We start from the raw sequence: 22,420 nt of genomic DNA, 5'->3' as shown, positions 1-22,420 counted from the left end.
GAAGTTCAAGTCCAATGTCAACAAATATCTTCTTTCGTCCTCTCAACCTCCAACCCAAGCACGGTACTAAATACTATAGGTTCTAATACCTCTCGTGTTTGGGGATTACATAAAAAAAAAAAAAAAAAAAAAAAAAGTTGGTACATTTCTCTGGGATTACTTTACCCATATGCAGTACTTTGCATTTGTCAAGGTTAAACTTCAGTTGTCACTTCTTAGCCCATCTGCCCAAATTATCTAGATCCTGTTTCAGTAGCACACTGCCATTACTGTCATTAAGAATCCTGCCACCCTTTGTATCGTCTGCAAACTTCAACACTAAGCCTGATATACCTTCATCAATATCATTGATAAATTTACAAAAGAACAGAAGACCCAACACCGAACCCTGTGGGACTCCATTAATAACATTAGTCCACGAAGAGCAGCACCCATTAATTATCACCCTCTGTCTTCTCCCACTCAACCATCCTTTTATCCATTGTAGCAACTTACCCTTAATACCATTCTGCTCCAATTTGTACATTTTAATAGTTGATTATGTAAATTTTGTTGTCAATAATTATAATACTTTTGTTATTATAATTATGTGAATAAAAGTACAATAAAATATATAAATATTTTTGAAGGGGGGTGCCAAATTGCTACTGGCACCTGGACCCAAATACCCTAGGAACACCCCTGCACATTCCACACTGAACAATAAGAAAGGCTAAAGGAATTAAGAGTTTATCACTGAGAGTAGATGATTCCATTAATTTTAACAAACTTCAACCTGACTCACTCAAGAAAAATACAAAAATAAAACATCTTTAAGTATATACTATATAAACAATGAGTCATGTTAGTGACTATCTGTTTCCATATTCATTCACTTGTTCAAACATTTTATTAATGTTATATGTTTAGTATCAGTATTAGTAGCAGCAAATGATGCAAAAAAAAAAAAGCAAGCTTATAGAGCATCAGCCAAAAAAAACTATCCATGTAATCCATCAAGAATTTGCCTGGTTCTTCCTTGAATTTATTTGAACTACTCATTTCCACAACAACAAATGGAAGTATCCTGCAACTATCCTTTAATTTGAATTTATGCCCTCACGTGTACGTGCGTGTGTGTGTGTGTGGTCTCAGCAAGAGGAAGAATGCCATCAATATTGAGCTTACTAAACCCATTTAAAGCCTCACACATCTCAATTAAATCTCCTCACAGAGACGTCTAGCCTCCAGATGTGGCGAGTACAGAAAAGGCAACAAGATTAGTGAATGGAACGAAGGGTTGCTCTTACTAAGAAATGTTTAAGTTTTGCAGATTACAGTGTCTGGAGACTAGGCACCTGTGAGGTGATCTGATTGAGGTGTATAAAGCCTTGAATGGTTTGAGCATGCTCAATGCTGATGGAATTCTTCCTCTTGCTCAGAATAATCACCTGAGAGGGCATAAATTCAAATTGAGGAAAGACAGTTCTAGGATAGATGTGCATAAGTTTGACTTTAGCCAGTGGGTAGTTGATTGGTGGAACAGACTTCCATCTTTTGTTGTGGAAGTTGATAGCCTAAATAAATTTAAGGCTGAGCTTGGACAGGTATTTGGAATGAACAGAGGGGGTGAAATGGAAGTGTTTTTTTTTTTTGTTGTTTTTTTTGCTGATGCTACATAAGCTTACTTTCTTGCATCGTATGCCTCTACTAATGCTAATTTACAGAACTGAAGACTTTCTGGTAAGAGCATTCTTTTGTTCCCTTCACAGTCTCGTTGCCCTTCTCTGTACTCATTCCACAAGATCTACATCCTTCCCAAAATGAGGCCTCCAGAACTGTATACAATACCCCAGATGTGGCCTAACTAAGGCCTTTAACAAAGGGAATATCACCTCCTTATCCCTGCTAGCAAAGTTCCTGTATATCATTGACAAAAACCCCATGAGCTGTCCTGGCGGCCTGTCTGCACTGCTCAGAGTACTTCTTATCTGACTTCACAATTACCTCCAAGTCTTTTTCATTTTCCACTATGGTTAGTGTAGTACTACACAGTTATGTTTATCTGGGATCATTGCTACCCATATGTAGTACGTTGCATTTGCCAATGTTAAGCTTCAACAGCCATTTCTCAGCCCATCGGCCTAGTTTCTCTAGATCTTGTTGCAGTAGTGTATCTTGATTACTGTCATTAACCACCCTGCCAACTTTTGTATGATAACAACATATGTAACTGGTAATTTCTTTAACTGCATTTAATTCTTAGTCTTTTTCGCATTACGCTGATAGGATCTTTTCACTCCATTTTATCTCCTGAACCTTCTCTCCTAAGCTGTCCACATATTTCAGGGACACCATATATTTTATACATACTGACTGGTCAGTAATAGTGGCAGACACAGTCAGTGTAAAAATTTAGATGATACATGTAGAGTTTGGGGTATAAAGAAAATGGCATGCACAAATTGCAACTAACACTATATGCATGAGATATGGAGTAAAAAGTTTATGAATCTTAAAAAATAGGAATGAAAAGAAGATTCTGAAAATTTATTTGTTTTTTATGTGATTGAAGATTTCATGGAAGGGGAAACACTAAAATAATGTAAAAAAATCCACAGAATTCCAGTTATCAGTATTATCGAAAATGCAAGAAGATAGAGTTTACTACCCATTTATAATAGATTGCACTAACAGAAAAGCCCAATAAACCATAAACTGCAAATTGTTTTTATTGTTTTATGGTACTGACCTCCAGAAATGAGCTTTAGAAAAATATCACAAAGGCTTTCAAAATTAATTCTTATAACTGAACATATGATAATGATAAAAGTGTAATGCATTTTAATGATTTCAATTGGTTTTTTTTAAATTAAAGTGGTTGATTCCACTAACCAGTAATCATGTTAAATGAAATCCACTTAATTCACTTTACAATGGGATGGGCTTATAATTGTCTCCAACTGGGCTACACGGTCCTTCCTTTCAGCCAATAGCAGTGTTGGCCATGTGTTTTGTTTTTGCATCCTTTAGTTGAAATGATTTTTGTGCTGTGTTTTAATCAATATATTAGTGTTAATCAATTTTTTTTAATTAATATGTATGCTAAAAGTAACTTTTACCATCAATTTTTACAAGAAAATAAAGGGGGGGATGCAAAACTTAATCCTTATCTGCAGCATTATGATCCATCAGTATTCCACTGAATAGATCAGTGGTGTCCAACCTTTTCCTGTGCAGGGGCTATATTAAAAGTTTGATTTGCTTCGTGGGCCACACTGAGTGATTCATGAAAAATTAGTGTGTTATATTTTCCATATCTTATTACATATAAAAGGAAGTTTATATTTATGTGTTACCATTTCTTATTTTCAGGCTATATATAAAAAATGCAAATTCCCAACGCTTTTATGTGCAACAAATCTATGTCAGTGATTTATTTTTTAGATTTTATTAAAATTACAAAAATATGATTTACTTTTGTTTTTTAAAAAATACCTTACTTTTGCTTTTAAATGGTTTAGAAAATTTACAACCTGAAAAGGATCACTGCTTTTCAATATTAAGGTGAATAAATAAATAATAAATAAATAATAACAAATAAATAAATAATGATACACCTAAAATTGAAATTATACAAAATTTTATTAAGTACAATACACAATAACATTTACTGAACAAAACTTAACATTAAATGAGATGACTGAGGCTGGATATTTTTAGATAACTGTTCAAAATTTAGTTGAAAATTTGTGATGCCAATTCTCAATATGGAATGAAGATTAGTATTAGTAATGGCCACATGGTGCAAGAAAGCCTATAACTTATGCTGCACCAGCCTAAATAAAAAAAAAATAATAATAATAATAATAAAATAAATAAATGATAATAATAAAATAATAAAAATAAAATAATAAAATAAAAATAAAATAATAAATAAATAACAAAAATAATAAAATAACAAAAAAATAAATAAAATGATAAGAATAAAATAATAATAAGAAGAAAATAATAATAATTAATAAATAAGAGAAAAGGAAATGGACAACCTAAGCATTTCCCTCTTCCCATAGGTAATTATCCAGCTGACCTTTGAATTTCTCCAAAAACTGTCAGCCTCTACCACCCATGTAGGCAACTTATTCCAGTAATTTATAACTCACCGCCTAAAATAAAACTCCTTGCAATCCAGTCTAAACATCTCCCCCCATAACTTGAAATTATGGCTCTTTTTCTAGAATCATTTATAACTGTGAAAATTTCGCTTTCATTCATTTTGCTTATGACTCTCAGCCCCTTAAACACCTCAATCAAGTCTCCTCTAAGGTGCCTAGTTTCCAAGCTCTGCAACCTACATATTCAAAATCTTTCCTCATATGGACACCTTTCTGCCGATCTCACCAGGCGAGTTATCCGTCTCTGGACCCTTTCAAGAAGCACAGTGTCTTTCTTTAGGTGCAGTCTCCATACCTGAACACAGTATTCCAAGTGTGGTCTAACAATAGCCTTATACAATGGGATTATGATGTCCTTATCTCTACTAGCAATTGTTCGATAGGACACCATGGGCCTTCCTTGCAACCTGTGTACAATGCTCAGAGAACTTAAAGTCTGATGTATCATAACACCCAAGTCCCTTTCCTCCACTACCAGCTTTAGTTCAACTCTGCCAAGAGTATAAGTTATTTTGGGGTTACTGTTCCCCAGGTGTAATACCTTACACTTTGCTGGATTAAAGCATAGCTGCCATTTTTCTGATCATCCCTGAAGTCTATCTAGGTCATTCTGAATAAGCTCTGCTTGGTGGCGATCATTAACTAATCTACCAATCTTTACATCATCTGCAAATTTAGACATCACGCCCTCTATCCCTTCATCAATGTCATTTATGAAAATCAAAAACAACAGAGGTCCTAAAACTGATCCTTGGGCAACCCCACATTTTACATCAACCAAATCTGAGGAATAACCATTTATCACAACCCTCTGGCCTCCTGCCCTGAAGCCATCTAGCTATCCATTTAAGGATTTTCCCTGTGATTCTAACCTGTTCCAGCTTATGAAGTAACCACTCATGTGGGACTGAGTCGAATGCTTTGCTGAAATCCAAATAAACAATATCGAAATTATTGCCAAAGTCCAGCTCTTGAGTGACCTTTGTCAAAATAGCTAACCAGATTAGTTAAACACGATTTTCCCTTAACAAAACCATGCTGAGTATCCTTCAGAATTCCATTTCTATCTAAATGATCCTGAATCCAACTTTGATCATTGTCTCCATGATTTTTCCTACTACTGAAGTTAGACTAACCGGCCGGTAATTTCCCACTTCACTCTTAGAAAGGCCCTTATGTATTGGAGACACATTGGCACTTTTCCAATCCAACAGAATCACTCCCGAGTCCAGTGATGCTTGCATAATTAGCCTCAATGGTTCAATGCACTCACTTGCCGCCTCCCTTAAGATTATAGGGTATATGCCATCAACTCCAGGAGCCTTACTTGCCTGTAGACTCAAGTTTTTTTCATTAAATAAACATGTGAAATTTCAACATCATTAATTACATTTTTTACAACTTCACTCCCATAATTTCTCATTGACGTAAAGGGTTTTTCTTCTGTAAATATCGATGCAAAGTAACTGTTGAGTTCATCTGCAACTTCAGCTGGGGTATCTAATACTATTCCACGTCCATCACATAAGGGTCCAATCTGGTTTGTTCTTCTCTTGTTTGCATTTATGTATGTGAATAATTCCATATCCTCCCTCTTTGCTCCTTTTGTCAGCAATTTCTCATAATCTGCCTTGCCAGCCTCACCTTTTCTGTGGCACTATTACAAATCAATCTGTAGCTGTTGTGGGCTTGTGTACTTTTTATTGCTCTGTAACTTTTCAGCTCAAGTAATCTGGCAACTTCATTATTCATCCAACTTGGAATCCTCCTTGTGGATTATTTTTTTAATGGTATATATGCATTCAAGGCTTCTGTGATTAATGCTTTAAAGGTATACCATAGTTCAACTGTATTCGCTCTCTGTGAGATATCTACCTGGTTAATAGAGGCCACATAGCACCTTAAGCCATCGTAATTTCATTTCCTGAAGCTATAACCCATTCCTTTGCCTTTAACTTCTGTTACCTTTCTCTCTTCATAGTCCATCATAGAACTCCGTGATCACTTCCTGGTACTGGTTCTTGTACTGTCAACCCTATTATGTCATCTGGTTCATGGGTGATGATGAGGTCTAAAGTATTCTTTTCCCTAGTATTTTCCCTGACATGTTGATACAAATAGCAATCATCTAGTTGATTTAAAAATTTTTCATTTGCTCCAATCAATTGAAAGCAAATTAAAATCACCCATAATAAGACATTCATGCTTACTTGCCCATTCCATTTGCATGTAGGGGCTCTCATCATAATCTTCACAATCACCTGGTCTATATTTTACTCCCACTCTCATTATACCTTTGCTTCCAACTATATCACACCATACAGATTCTATATTAGCATGCAAAATGTCTGAATCCGGAAGGCTTTTAGTAGCAGTAGTAGTAGTAGTGGCATGTGATGTAAGAAAGCAAGTGTATGAGCTTATGCAGCATCAGCCAAAAAAAATAAAAATCGCACCATTCCCTCCAAATGCCTGTCCAGTTCCTCCTTAAATTTATTCAACCTATCAACTTCCACAAAGACAGATGGAAGTTTGTTCCAGCAATTAACCACTCGCTGGCTAAAGGCAAATTTCCGCACATCTATTCTACATCTGTCTTTTCTTAATTTGAATTTATGCCCCCTTAGGTTCGTAATCTGAACAAGTCGAAGGATCCTATCAGAATTCAGCGTGCTCAACCCATTCAAGGCCTTATATACCTCAATCAGATCACTGTGCAGGTGCCTAGTCTCCAGCCACTGTAATTTGCAGAACTTAAGCTTCTCTTGGTAAGAGGATCCCTTCATTCCCCTCACCAATCTTGTTGCCCTTCTATGTACACGCTCAAGTAAATCTACATCCTTCCTAAAATGAGGCCTCCAGACCTGTACACACACAGTATTCAAGGCGTGGCCTGACCATTGCCTTATACAGAGGGACAATCACCTCCTTCTCCCTGCTAGCAAAATTCCTAAATATAATTGACAAAACCCCATGACCTGCCCTCGCAGCCTGTCTGCATTGCTCAGAAAACTTCATATCTGACTGCACAATTACTCCCAGGTCTTTTTCATTTTCTACCACCTTAAGTGTAGTACCACACAGTTGGTACATTTCTCTGGGGTTACTTCTACCCATATGCAGTACTTTGCATTTGTCAAGGTTAAACTTCAGTTGCCACTTCTTAGCCCATCTGCCAAAATTATCTAGATCCTGTTGCAGAACCCTGCCAACCTTTGTATCATCTGCAAACTTCGACATTAAGCCTGATATACCTTCATCAATATCATTGATAAATATATAAAACAACAGTGGACCTAACACCGAACCCTGTGGGACTCCACTAATAACATTAGTCCACGAAAAGCAACACCCATTGATTACCACCCTCTGTCTTCTCCCACTTAACCATCCTTTTATCCATTGTAGTAACTTACCCTTAATACCATTCTGCTCCAATTTGAACAATAGTCTTCCATGCGCAACAGTGTCAAAAGCTTTCCTGAAATCCAAATATATGATATCAAAATTATTTTTTGCATCCAGTTCCTTTGTAACCACATCATAATATCCTATCAAATTTGTCAGACAAGACTTTCCCTTAACAAACCCATGTTTGTTAAGGGAATTATTGCTGCAGTCTTGTCTAGATGATCCTGCAATGCATCTTTAACCAGTGACTCCATTATTTTACCCGGAACAGAAGTTAAACTAAATGGTATGTAATTACTCGTGTCACCCTTCGATCCCCCTTTGTGAATTGGGGATACATTTGCACATATCCAGTCCATGGGGACCTCCCCTGAATCCAAGGATGCTCTCATAATTATGGCTAAGGGTTTGCTTAGTTGCTTTGCCGCTTCCTTTAATATAACTGGATAGATCCCATCCACCCCAGGTGCCTTTCATGCTGCTGCAGAAAACAATCATCCAATAAATCCACAAAAGTCTGACTAGTGTGTGAGTGACCAACCCACAAGTTCCAGTCAATATCTGGGAAGCTAAAATCCCCCATTATAAGACATTCCGATTTACTAGCCCACTCTATTTCTCTGTACAATTGTTCATTGTACTCATTCGAGTCATTAGGCCTATAACACACTCCTACTCTTATTTTTGCTTTCGCAGTGCTTATTTCACACCAAACTGACTCAACAGTGCACTGTTCATCTATATCAACTGGATGCACTTCTTTTGATTTTATGTTTTTATTAATTAACAGCATAAGACCTCCTCCCTTTCTATCCTGTCTATCCTTTCTGTACACATTGTACTCCCCAAATTCCAGTTCAGCATTCCTTATATCTGTGTGACACCACGTCTCTGCTATCCCAACAATATCCACTTTTGATGTCTTGACCAACACTTCAAATTCGTCAAATTTATTTACTATACTTCTAGCATTGGTATACATGCAAGCATACATGCTCCTACTCCTATTCCTAGTTACCCTAACACATCCCATATACCACCTATTTCAGGATGACTGCCATCCGTCCCTGAAACCCCCAACACCCCAACACTCCAGGTCGCTACTTATTCTAATAGAAGTTGTGCAAGAATCACCGTCACCTCTGCCTACGGCTACTGTTAAACTATTAGTCCTTATTTCCCCCCCAAGCTATCAGTTTTCCGCCCCACCTAACACTGCCTCGATAGCATCAGCAAATATTCTTGCACGCTTTCTATTTAAGTGTATCCCATCCCTATAGAAGCAGTCTCTCCTGTTAACAAGTACAGTCCAGGCTGAAAAAAAAATTCTACCCCTTGAGCCTTGCACATTCTTTCCAGGGCCGAATTGATCGACAAGGCTCTCATCATATACTCCCTTCTATCGTGTCTGGGCAGAATTGCAGACACTTTCAAATTCAACCCTAATTCTCGGCTTTTGTTCAACAGTGACCTGTGCTTGTTAAGTAATTCTGCCGGTCTCCTACTCTTAACATCATTAGTGCCAACGTGTACAACTATATCACCTTTTGTGCCCTTAAAAGATGATATCCGCTCTACAACGTCATCAACCTTTGCCCCTGGCAGACATACCCTGGTCCTGTTCCACCTATCCTTTTTACAAAGCATGTTTCCCGTTTCCCTGACAATAGAGTCACCAACAACTAATAGTTCCTGTGGGACCAGCGCATTCTGCTTTGGGGGGTTGCCGCTGTGTTGCGTGATGACCAAGTGCAAGCTCTGGCATTGATGTGGGCAGCTGAGAGCTTGATGGGCCCCTCAATTTAGATCTTTCGAGGGCATCCACCCTGTCCTTCAAACTCTCATATAGGCCCATAACAACGCTGAGTTGTCGCCTGATTTCCTTACATCGCGCACACACAAAGACATCCCCCATGGCAATATCATGTTCTGTTCCAGAGATTTCGACAAACATTTCACAAGTCGCACATTTTTTTAGGCTCTGATGCGTTAAAGAATCACCCCCCCCCCCTCAGTTCTCCTCCGAGTCACAGCACTCCTGCCACTTTGTGCCCGTTGCTTTGCTGCTCTAGTTTGGGGCATGATATTTTAAATTAATAAAATCAATGAATTAAATTAATTAAATGTCAATACTACGCTATCTAATAGAAACAGTGAAGCGTATTACTCTATAAATTATACATTACAGCTACCTAACTACCTCACTTAAAAATTTGAATTCCCTACCACTATATACAAAAACAATGACTGCAAGATTCGAACGAAATAATGGTTTTACGTATATTAAGTATTACGTATATCTACAAAAACTCAATTATCTAAATTAAAATAAAAATAAGCAGCATAACTATAACTATAAGACTACGTATTAAGTACAATATAAAATAACAATTATGTAAATAAAAAGGCAAACACTTATCGTTTTTTCGGAGCCTCCAAGTCACAGCTGTAATTTTTAAAGAGAGTCAGCACCCTCTCAGCCTGCTTTTGATAAGAAGCATGACCCCACCATTCCTTCTATCTTCCCTATCCTTCATAAATACATCATACATACTGTACTGAAACTTGTCATCCCCCATCTCCAAGTGGCACCACATTTCCGTAAGCCCTATTATGTCAGCATTACTTGTCCTAACCAGCAGTTCGAATTCACTCATTTTATTGATAACACTTCTGACATTACTGTTTAAACAATTAAGACTGTGTTCTTGTAGAGTTAACTACCCTGACAGACCCCTTAAAGTTATTTAAGCTCGCTTCCCTGGTATTAGCTGCCCACTAGGGCTTACAATACCGAGATACCGGGATCCCGGTCATTTTTTTCCGGTATTGATACAAAAATACCGGTTTTTCGGTACTAATTTTAAAAAAAAATAGTTTATAATTTAATCACATAAAGGTTATAAAATCACCTTTATGTGATTATGACGTCCTTATCTCTACTAGCAAATGTTTGATAAATCATCGATAGGACACTATGCAACATTGCAACCTGTCCACAATTCTCGGACAACTACAAGTCTGACCGTATCGTAACTCCCAAATCCCGTTCCTCCACTACTGACTTTAGTTCAACTCCATCAAGTGTATAAATTATTTTGGGGTTGCTGTTCCCCGGGTGTAAGACCTTGCATTTTGCTGAATTAAAGCATACAGCTGCCACTTTTCTGACCATCCCGAATGTCTTTCTAGGTCACTCTGAAGAAGCTCTGCTTAGCGGCGATCATTAACTACTCTACTGATCTGTATATCATCTGCAAGTTTAGACATCACACCCTCTATCCCTTCATAGATGTCATTTAAGATAATCAAAAACAACAGTGGTCCCAATACTGATCCTTGGGGAATCCCGCTTCTTAATTAATCCAATCTGACGAATAACCATTTATCACAATCCCCTGCCTGGTGCCCTCAAGCCATCTTGCTATCCATCTGAGGATTTTCCCTATAATTCCAGCCTGCTCCAACTTATAAAGTAACCACTCATGTGGGACTGAGTCAAATGCTTTGCTGAAATCCAAATAAAAAATGTCGAAATTATTTTATAAATCCAGCTCACGAGTGACCTGTCAAAATGGCTAACCAGATTTGTTAAACATTATTTTCCCTTTACAAAACCATGCTGTGTATCCTACAGAATTCCATTTCCATCTAAATGATCCTAAATTCCACCCTTGATCATTGCCTCCCTGATTTTCCCTACTACTGAAGTTAGACTGGCCAGTCGGTAATTTCCCGTTACACTCCTAGAACCGACTTTATGTTCCAATTTATACCAATCCAACAGAATCTCTCCTGAGTCCAGTGATGCTCTCATAACTAGCCTTAATGGTTCAATGCACTCACTTGCCGCCTCCTTTAAGATTATAGGGTATATGCCATCAACCACGGGAGCCTTACTGGCCTGTGGGCACGAAAGTTTTCTCATTAAATCAACATGTGAAATTGCAACATCATTAATTACATTTTTTTCAACTTCACTCCCATAATTTCTCATTGACGTGAAGGGTTTTTCTTCTGTAAATATCAATGCAAAGTAACTGTCGAGTTCATCTGCAACATCAGTTGGGGGGTATCTAATACTATCCCATGCAATTACATATGCGTCCAATTTGATTTGTCCTTCTCTTCTTTGCATTTATATATGTGAAAAATTCCTCTTTGCTCTCTTTATTTCTTATCCCCACTCTTTGCTCTCTCCCAGACTCAGTAAAGATACTATAGTGAAAATTATACTTCGCTGAATAAAATGTCTTTCTCCTTCAGAAAATGATGAACATAATTCAACCATGGAAGACCAACATGGAACAGAACATCAGAGTTCTGCAAATTCTTTCCAAAATAAGAAATTGCCTGACTCCAATGAGATTTTAAAAGATGAACTTGAGTTGGAAATTAATGAAATACTTTTAACTATTTTTGCTAAAAAAGTTCAAAGCCTAGAAAATATGGAATGAGATCATCTATGATTATCTCAGTACAATAGCACCAGAATAGAATCTGAAAGGGTGTTTTCTGCCGCTAATCAAAAATGTACCAAAATTAGGTCCGTTTTAAACGATCATACTATTGATTGCTTGTTTCTTAAGAGCTCACTTTATTCAGACAGATAGTGTGGATGCTTAAACATAACTAAACTTTGCAGTAACAATATGTATTTTTTTTTGTTTTTAGAATAACTGTATTTTTAATAATTTTTTTCAAAATATTTATTATTGCAATAAATGTTAATTTAAAACTTGAATTCAAGTAATTACAGTACTTGTTTTTTCCTTACTTTATTGCACCTAACTGTCATCAAAATTTATTGAGAAAAATGTTTGTTTTTGGAATACTGGTATTAATACTGGTATCCTGGTTTCATAAATTAAAAATACCGGTATTAAGATTTTGACCGGTATTGTAAGCCCTACTGCCCACTCATTTGAAACGTTTCTGCCCTCAGAACATCTTGCTAATATGTTCTGTTGCGGCAACAAACAAGAACTCTTGAGGTATGTACAAGCGTTAATTTGACCAATATTATCAGATTAATGCGTATCTATATTACCCTTGTCCCCCCAAACTAGCAGTTTCCCTGAACCTTTAAGGTATCCTCAATAATACTGGAAAAAATTTGCACCACCTCTGTTTAAATGTATCCTGTCTCTACAAAACAGATTCCTTCTACTTACAAATGCAGGCCAAGCTGATAGAAATTTCCCCCCAAAAGCCTTGCAGAGTCCTTCAAGTCTTGAGTTAATCCACAAGGCTTTCAGCATATAATCCCTCCTATCATGCCTGGGCAGAATTGCAGACGCAGACACAGACATTGTGACCTAACTCGTGGTATTTCTTCAGCATGGTCCTATATTTGTCTAACAAATCATTAGATCTTGTACGTTTAATGTCATTAGTCCCCACATGAATAATAATATTGTCTTTACCCCCTTAAAATCTGACAATCTGTTGGTGACATCATTAATAGTTGCTCCTGGCAGACATACCCTGGTTCTAGTCCACCTATCCTTATTACAAAAAATATTTCCCGTTTCCCTGACAATGGAGTCCCCTAATAAAATTAAGTCCTTTCGAATCAGAGTAGTTGGCACCTGGTTATTCTGTTCTGGGGCCCGAATAGGGAGTGCATTACTTGGTATGTTGCTAGAGTCTTGAGTCCCTGATGAGCTCCCAGTTACATTATTCTTGAGGCAAGTACCCATTTTTTCAGTGACTCAAATTGTGTTAGCAATGCACCAAATTGTAACTTAAGATCGGTGTACTCCTTACAATGGTGGTAAAGAAAAGAATCTCCAAGTGAGCTAGGTTTAACTACTAGGTTGATCTTGGAATACATGCCACAGGTTCTGCAAGGGAGAAAATCATGACTCACCTGGGAATCACCATTGGCTATTTCCGTATGAGTCATGGTACCCTTTGACAAAGTGTTCAAGGCAGATCTTGTAATAACAACCATTATGAAATTTAATAATTATTAATAAAAGAAACTTTCAAATAATTATATTTATAATATTAAAAAAAAATCAAACTATTACAGGGAAAAAAAAAAAACTTATTAAAATAAACTTTACAATATACTAAATAACCTTTGAAATCCTGGTCTACTTGCTGTAATCCCCTGTTATCTATACTTCTGTACTGTATCTATGAAGAGCTCTAATAGGCATGTCTGCTCGCTACGAATACCAACAGCAGAATCTGATGCTCATCTATTATTGTTTTTTTTTAAATATTTATTTGATTTTATGCATGAAAAAATTTGCTTGCAAACATACATATATATCCGAACAAAACAGCCACTTTCGTGGCATTTTCTTTTATTAAAGGAAAATCTTCAGATGGGAGAGTCTTGTAGAATTCAAGTAGTTTATTTTTGAAGTCCATATACTTATTTTTGAATCATGTTTTGGCTTGAAGATCAATAATTTCAAATTGCAAGCCAGAATTATAGTTTCCAACCATAGAAGTAAATGGATTCTCAAACAAGTTTATGTTTGAGAATCCATTTACTTCTAAAATTATATCAGAAATTTTGCTGATATAAGATCTCATGGGATCTTATATCAGCAAATCAACTTTCAAACTCGTCAAAAAGTAATTGTAATAACAAGAGGCAATGATTATTTGGAAATATGTTTCTCTTTTAGCTTGGAACAACATTCAAAGCAAAATAAATTGTCTTGCTCAATTTGAGATTTAAATAATAACTTATTTTGAAATGATTTAATGTCACCTTACAAATTGGAAACCAATTTTCCTTTCCTTTTTTTTTTTTTTTTTTTTTTTTTGATTTGGTAGTTGTTGGCGCATCGGCTTCTGTGGCCATATTGCACCTCCCAAGGTTTTTTCAGTACTGTGATCCAAGCCCGAGGCGGGAATCGAACCCGCAACCTTTGGGTTGCCGGGCAGGTACTTTACCCACTCGGCTAGCCCGGCCGGCTCCTTTCCTTTAGTAATAGTTTTAAATTAAGAGCATTTAAATGACTAGAAATATCTGTAAGAATTGTAAGATCAAACAGCCACTCCATATTTGAAAGTTGTTTATTGATTTCCCTTTTTCTGTCATGAAAATATCAATCACAGTTTAAAGAAACAATATAACAATTCATCATGACTAAGCCATCTCACTGCACTATGTAAAATTACATCTTCATATTCAGCTTAATTCTGAAAGAAACTGTTTAAGCATATGGTGATTAAGGCCATGTGATCATATAAAATTTACAATTGAAATAACCACATTCATAACATGTTGGAGATCCAATATTTTCCCACAGAGAGCTTCTTGATGCATAATGCAATGCATTCCAATTGGAGGTTCAGCTCTGATATCTATCATTTTCTTGTTATTCTACCCATAAGCCCAATGTTTTTACCAATCATATTCTTCTGCACCATCAGTGTTGACCCCTAACAGGTTTTTAATATTTAATCCTAACTTTTCAATATACTGACAAAAATTTTCAATAAGATTTTCACCTGTAGTTGTTCCATGAATACTCTGTAGATCAGCTAAATCTTCAACTAGTACAAAATTATGATTAATTCCATGTAGGAAAATAAAGAGTTGGGCTGTGTCACACCAGCACTGTCATCTAGTACCACATTAAAATATTTTCATTTGTTTTATGTTTTCAAACAGTTTTTCGGTCCAATTCTTTCCAATATCTTCTACTCTTTGCACAATTGTTTGTCGAGACAAAGTAATGTCTTGTATCATTGTTCATTTCTCCGGACAAATTTCTTCCACAACTTTTTAAAAAATTCGCCATCACTGAACAGTTTACTTTCAAAAGCGATCAAATGTGCAATTTGATAACTGGCACTTACAGCAGATAAATTTCTTTACTGATATATTTTCAGTGTGTTTTGTTATTTTCTTAATTCATTTTGTAATTTTGAACACTTCTTTTCACAACACTCCTTTATTTCAAGCATAAACCTTATGATCAACAGATCATAAGGTTTATGCTTGAAATCTTGGTGTCTTTTTAAATTATATTCTTTAAAAACTAACACATTGCTCTTTCGTTGTACAGTAATACCCCGACTTACGCTACCCCGACTTACGCGAACCTGGAGTTACGCGGTTCTTGATTTTTTCGTTTGGCAACGCTGCCGCCCATTATCTTCAAGGTCGTTTTTCATTTGTTATCGATATACGGTGCGACAGCGGAGAATGAGAGCGAAAGATGAACAAAATTCAACTTTGTTGCTTTTATGTTTTTTACATCAGTGAAGGGGAAACACATTTCACCATAATAACGTAAAAACCAACACAATTCCAGCTATCGGTATAATCGCAAATACAATTAGATCGAGTTTACTACCAGTTTATAACAGATTTCACTAGCAGAAACGCAACTGGATTTTTATTGTTTTATGGTAGTAACCCCTAGAAATGTGAGGTGTTAATAGCATATCTCTGCCTTTATGGTGTTGTTTATTCAGTTGCTACATGCGCGCAGCTTTGTTTATGCGTATCAAGCGTGCCTCCTCGTTTTGTAATTGTGCTTTATTCCCTAAAAATGAGTAAAATACTTAATTAAAAGGTGTGAAAAGGAAGCGTCCTGGTGAAGACTGCAGATTCTGAGAGAAAAAGAAAAGCAATTAACGATAAACAGAGGCGGACTGGGTCAAAAATTCTTACCCAGGAAAATTTATAGTGGCCTCATACTATGGTTTATGGCCAAAATCACACTGGCCCACCGGGGTTTCCCCGGTAAGGCTTATGGCCAGCCGCCTCTGTCGATAGAGAAAAAATATGAAATTGTGAAACGCTTTGAGCGAAATGAAAGACCATGTGATATTGCACGTGCTACAGGCCTAAATGAAGCAACGGCGAAAAGCATATGACAATTGCAAACTCGACAGGTTGAAAATTGAAAAGGGCTCAATTGTAAAGGGCTTAAAATTTTTAGAAAACATAGACTCTAACGAAGAACGCGTTATAGCTACAAAGCAAGGAATAAAAAAAATTATTAGCTTGCTACGAAGAAATTCTGCGTGAAAAAAAGAACGCGCTGTGTCGTCAGACGAATTTGTTAGATTTTATGAAGCCATCGACATCGAAATAACTTTTTAACGTAAGTCATTTGTTTTTTTAATACATATTTTGTATTAATATGTATAAAGAACTGCAATTTTATTAATATTTTTCTTCTAAACTAGTGTTTTTGTTAGTCCTTGGTCCCAATTAAGCAAAATTTATATGTATTTATATGCAAAGTTGTACCCCGACTTACGCGAATTCGACTTACGCGATTTTCGTCGGACCCGCCTATCGCGTAACTTCGGGGTATTACTGTACTCAATGAAGAAATAGCCTTCAGTCAACATTTGATTAAAAACAACACTACACATCGACTTTCCTCTTTTGGAATATTTTTAAGTATGATTTTTTAATTCAATACAAATTAATAATAATTCAATACAATAAACAAATTATATCAAAAATAGTAGAATTTCACAATATGAAAAGATTGATGCGGATATATGACTGCACTAGACTAAATGTACACATTTGATACAGTCAAGCTCGATGCTTGCATGCCTGTACACGCAATGACAGACTCCCTGAAATGCTGTTTTAGTTAACTTTACATGTGGGCTGTAGTTTGGCTGGCCTAGATCAGTGATGCACAAACTGTGGGGTGAGACCCCCCCCCCCAGAGGAATCGCGTGATAAATTAAAGGGATGTGGAAATTTTTAAATAAATTTATTTTTTGTGTACATAAAAGCTAAAAACCTTGTTAAAATTACTTTTTCAATACTGTAGGTGTAGAGATCTTGCTAATCGAACTAAGTCTGAGAGGCGAATGAAACCTACCGCATCAGGAATATGCTTTAATTTGCTCACTGGCTATGGACACACAAAAAGCAGCTGACTAGTGCAACTTCTCAGCATGTATTAATACTTATCAGTACTACTCAAATGCTGAGTAGTACTGAGAAGTACTACTCAATTAATTCCTTATGGTAATCCCAAATTCTTAAATTGCCCATATTGATTTTAGAATCAATATTGTATTGATTTTAGAATATTGCCTAAAGGCAATACTCAATTAATTCCTTATGGTAATCCCTTTAGATCTTAATTCGCTTCCTACAGCACAAATTCTCAAACTGCCTGTACTGTATTGCCTAAAGGCCAGAGGTGCGAATGTGCAATAGCAGTAAATATACATAGCAACTGTGTATATATAGCATGCAAGCTTTATTCTGCTTCGTAATTCGGTGCATTCTCCTTGCTGCAATAAAAATGATTGCAATATGCATGGAGAATAGTACAGCAATGATTTAAAAACCATTCCTCTGTCCAGAGACACAGTCTCACAGCATATTGCAGTTATTGAACAAAATAAAATTCAATTTATTAAATCGATTGAGAGAAAGTACAATTTTTGCAATACAGTAAGATGAATCCATAGATATTTCAAACTTTGCTCAACTTATTGTATATGTCAGATACTGCTACGAGGGGGATATTTTGGAGGATTTTCTATTTTAAAAAGCTTTGGAAGGAAGAACGATGGGCCAGAAGATTGATATTATAAATATTTTCTTTCAAATAAATAATCTAACTTGGAACAACTTGGAACTATTTTGAGATTTGTACTGATGGCTACATTAAATAAAGGTTTAAAAGGCAAAATAAAGGAAACTGTTCCAAATATAGTTTCTAATCATTGCGTTATACATAGGGAAGCATTAGTAGTGAAGGAAATGCAAACTGATTTGCACAAAGTTTTGAAAGATGTAGTAAGTGTGATCAACTTTATTGAAAGTAAAAGCTTTCAATAAAGTAAATTGAAAGTAAATAGCAAGCTTTTCACTATACTTTTTAATGAAATGGGATCCACTTATGAAATGCTTCTTTTATATATGAAAGTGAGGTGGTTGTCCAGTGGTAAAATGTTGCGACATTTTTTCAGCCTCTAACATGAAGTTTTGTTTTTTTTTTTTTTTTTTTTTTTTAACAGATACAGATCAGAACCTTGCTCAATTGTTTACAAATAAAAAATGGCTTTGAAAACTTAGCTGCCTTGTTGATAGATTCGAAAAACAATGATTTAAATTTAAGTCTTCCAGGACAAGGAACAAATATATTAATAATCAGAAGCTTTCAAAAATAAATTTAACCATTGGAAAACTGAATTTGAGCGTAATAATACTGAAATGTTCCCATGTTTTTCTGATTTTGTTAATAGCAATAATATTGACATTTTACAATTTAGAGATATCATTGCCTCCCACCTAACAATGCTAATTAAGAATTTTTCCAAACGATTTAATGTTTATCCAGAAAAAAAAAGTTGTATTGGATTTGTGATCCCTTTGCTTTTGAAATTTCTTCATGTCCTGATATTACCATTGAGCAAAAGGAAGATCTTATTAACCTGTTTTCTGACGAAGCATTACGTGTTGTTTTCTAGACTACTTGTGAAAAATTTTGGCTTTTTATCTTCGAGATGAGTATCCAGAATTATCGAAAATGGCAATACAAAAATAGCTACCTTTCGAGACTACATATTTATATGAGGTTAGTTTCTCAAAACTAACAGCTATAAAAACAAAAGTGTTCCAGAAGATGACATGACATTAACAATTTCAAATATTGCATCCAAATATGGACCAAATATTATTGGTTATCCAGGCTCATCCTTCTCATTGTTTTGTTTTGTAATTGTTCATTTTTTATTGTTTTGTAATCTTAACTGAAGAATAAGAATTTGATTTGTTGTTTTTGCTATATTCAATTAAAATATTAAACAATTATTTTAATGTGTAAATTAAAAAGGAAATATTTTTTTTACTCAATTTTCTACTACATAATTTATAAAATACCATTTTTCTCCTCTAAAAATCTTGTCACTCTCCCTCAGGGTTTACATTGAGGGGTCGCGTCAATTTTATATTTAATAAAGGGGGTCGCAAATGAAATAAGTTTGCACACCACTGGCCTAGATCATTCTGCTGGTGGTGTACATAGGTAGACCTGCCTTGATAATTATTCTTAACTGAAAGATATGTCAAATAGATCATGATTATAAGTGTGTGACTAAAAAAATAAAAAGGAGAAATGTTCTTCTTACCAACTGCCTAAAACTGCTAACTGTCAAGAACAGGTGGTCAGCTCTCTTTTTTTTATTCAATACTTCATTGTTGATACTGCTACAAATATGAAAATGTTTTATTAGTACAATAAAAACCCTTGTGACAGTTCAAATTTAATTATAATCTCATTAAAGTTCTGTTTCAAAAAATTCGCTTCACAACTCCAGAATCTCAAGTTTAAATCTAACATACAACAGAAAACACTCAATACACACATCAGTTGACAAAAATTCAAGTCTTACTCCTTCCACAAATGAGTGAAAAAAGCATAACAATTGCATTTAATTCTGTGAACCTTCCATCCTAAAATGAGTTGATAATATGCTGCCAAATAATTCTTGATTAAGTTCATTATTGTTTCAACCTTTCACAAGTTTCCCCAAACAGTCGGAATTCCTGTAGTGGGTTTTCAATAGTGGATGGGCTCTGTAGAGTGTTTTGTAATGAAATTTTGAAGTTTTTCGAAAATGAAAACTTCTTGCATAAATGCTTTTAAATATTAATTTCTTATTCTGGCTTGACTGCCCAACACTAAAATAAAATTGTCAAAATTTAAACCAGAATTTAAAAAAAAATTGGAAAAGAACCTTATTGTTACTTCTTAGAAGCAACAACAACATCCTCTGCATCCATCACTCATATATCATGTAATCAAATTTCATAACTTCCGGATCTCAGTTCCAGAGAATTTTAAGCTTTTGTATACCAAAATCAGATGTAATGTCCTCATCCTCCTATTTTCAAAGCTATTTTCATGATGCCATCTATTAAAGTTGTGTCTAATATTAGTGGAAACAAGCTAACTGATGATAGCAACACAGAAGAAAAATTTCATGGCATTTCATATATAAAAGGGTATGTTATTTGAAATAATCTTAAAAAATATAGATCTAGAGTTATACTCCACAGAGGTTCCACATTAAAAACAAAGAACAATGAGTTCACTGACAAAGTTTTAAGTTAGTGTTTTCCAATCTTTTTTTAAATGACCGAACACTGGAATTGGTAAAAGAAAATTGACAGAACACCACAATGTGCACTTTCCAGTAAAAACATCATGACCACTTACTTAATAGTGGGTATACCTTCCAATTGCTGCCGGTACCACTACAACATGGTGAGGCATCGACACTACAAGGCCTCTAAATGCTGCAGTAGGTACATTGTACAGTGTTTCCAGGATTGCACCCTGTAGATTTGTGATAATCTGTAGTGGAGGATCCATATAACAGATCTGTTGATCCACATAATCTCACAGATATTCTATGGTATTCATATCCAGTAAATTCAGTGGCCAGGATAGCAGTCACTATTGTGTTTGTCAAGAAGTCACTATTGTGTTTGGCAAACCACTCTCAAACAATACTGGCAATGTGGCAGGGCTCTTTACTCTATGTGTAACTAGTGTTGGTGCAATTTGAAAAGACAGCCACAATCAAGGACTGTACCTGATTAGCCACAATGAATAGGTAGTTTTTAGTGTTTGAGAGTGCAGTCTAGGGGTAGGAGGGCACCAAGAGATTACCAGGAAAACATCTCCCATACTAAAACGCTGCAAATTGTTGCCTGTTTCTGTAAACCAGGACATCAAACGTGCTGCAGACAGTAGCATTAGTAGAAGCTGATGCAGGAAAGCAAACTTATAACAGCATCAGAAAAAAAAAAAAACGCTTCCCATTTCACCCATCCATTCAGTACAAACGTTTGTCTAGTTCTGCCTCGAATTTATTTAAGCTGTCAACTTCTACAATGACAGATAGCAGTTTGTTCCAACAATCCATTGGCTAAAGACAAATTTCAACACATCTATTCTACAACTGTCTTCCTCAATTTTAATTTATGTCCCCTCAGGCAATTAATCTGGGCAAGAGAAAGAATCCTATTGGCATTAAGCTTGCTGAAATCATTCAAGGCCTTATACACCTCAATCAGATCAGCTCGCAGGTGCCTAGTCTCCAGACACTGCAAACTGCTGTGTCTGGAGACTAGGCACCTAGGTTAGCATTAATAGAGGCATATGATACAAGAAAGCAAGTTTATGCGGCATCAGCCAAAAAAAAACGCTCCCATTTCACCCCTCTATTCGTTCCAAATACTTGTCCAGCTCAAGCTTAAATTTATTTAGGCTATCAACTTCCACAACAAAGATAGAAGTCTGTTCCACCAACCAACTACACACTGGCTAAAGGCAAACTTCCACACATTTATGCTACATCTGTCTTTCCTCAATTTGAATTTATGCCCTCTCAGGTGATTATTCTGAGAAAGAGGAAGAATCCCATCAGCATTGAGCATGCTCAAACCATTCAAGGCTTTATGCACCTCAATCAGATCACCTCACAAGTGCCTAGCCTCCAGACACTGTAATTTGCAAAACTTAAGCCTTTCTTCGTAAGAGCAGCCCTTTGTTCCATTCACTAATCTTGTTGCTCTTCTCTGTACTCATTCCACCAGCTCTACATCCTTCTTGAAATGAGGCCTCCAGACCTGTATACAGTACTCAAGGTGTGGCCTGACCATTATACAAGGGAATAATCACCTCCTTATCCTTGCTAGAAAAATTCCTGTATATCACCGACAAGACACCATGAGCTACTCTTGCAGCCTGTTTGCACTGTCAGAAAACTTCATATCTGCTTGCACAATTACCCCCAGGATCTTTCCATTCTCTACCACTGTCACTGCCACAGAGTTGATATGTTACTCTGTGGTTACTGTTTCCCATATGTAGTACTTT

The 22,420-nt window shown here is 36.0% G+C and overlaps 1 protein-coding gene across 1 annotated transcript in view; it reads right to left on the bottom strand.

Moving 5' to 3' along the window:
• LOC150091060 (oxidoreductase NAD-binding domain-containing protein 1-like) overlaps positions 1–22,420 on the bottom strand; it is a 117,631-nt gene that overhangs the window by 70,025 nt on the left and 25,186 nt on the right. The window contains exon 2 of the mRNA XM_090381493.1: positions 19,662–19,740. Within this exon, the coding sequence (XP_090237619.1) occupies positions 19,662–19,740 (79 nt within the window). The remainder of the gene's footprint in view (positions 1–19,661; positions 19,741–22,420) is intronic.

The sequence above is a fragment of the Mastigoproctus giganteus genome, chromosome 1, assembly GCF_048544385.1.
Source record: "Mastigoproctus giganteus isolate SK-2022 chromosome 1, ASM4854438v1, whole genome shotgun sequence".
NCBI lineage: Eukaryota > Metazoa > Arthropoda > Arachnida > Uropygi > Thelyphonidae > Mastigoproctus > Mastigoproctus giganteus.
Note: the sequence above shows the minus strand (reverse complement) of the source record. Positions and strands in the feature narration are given on the sequence as shown.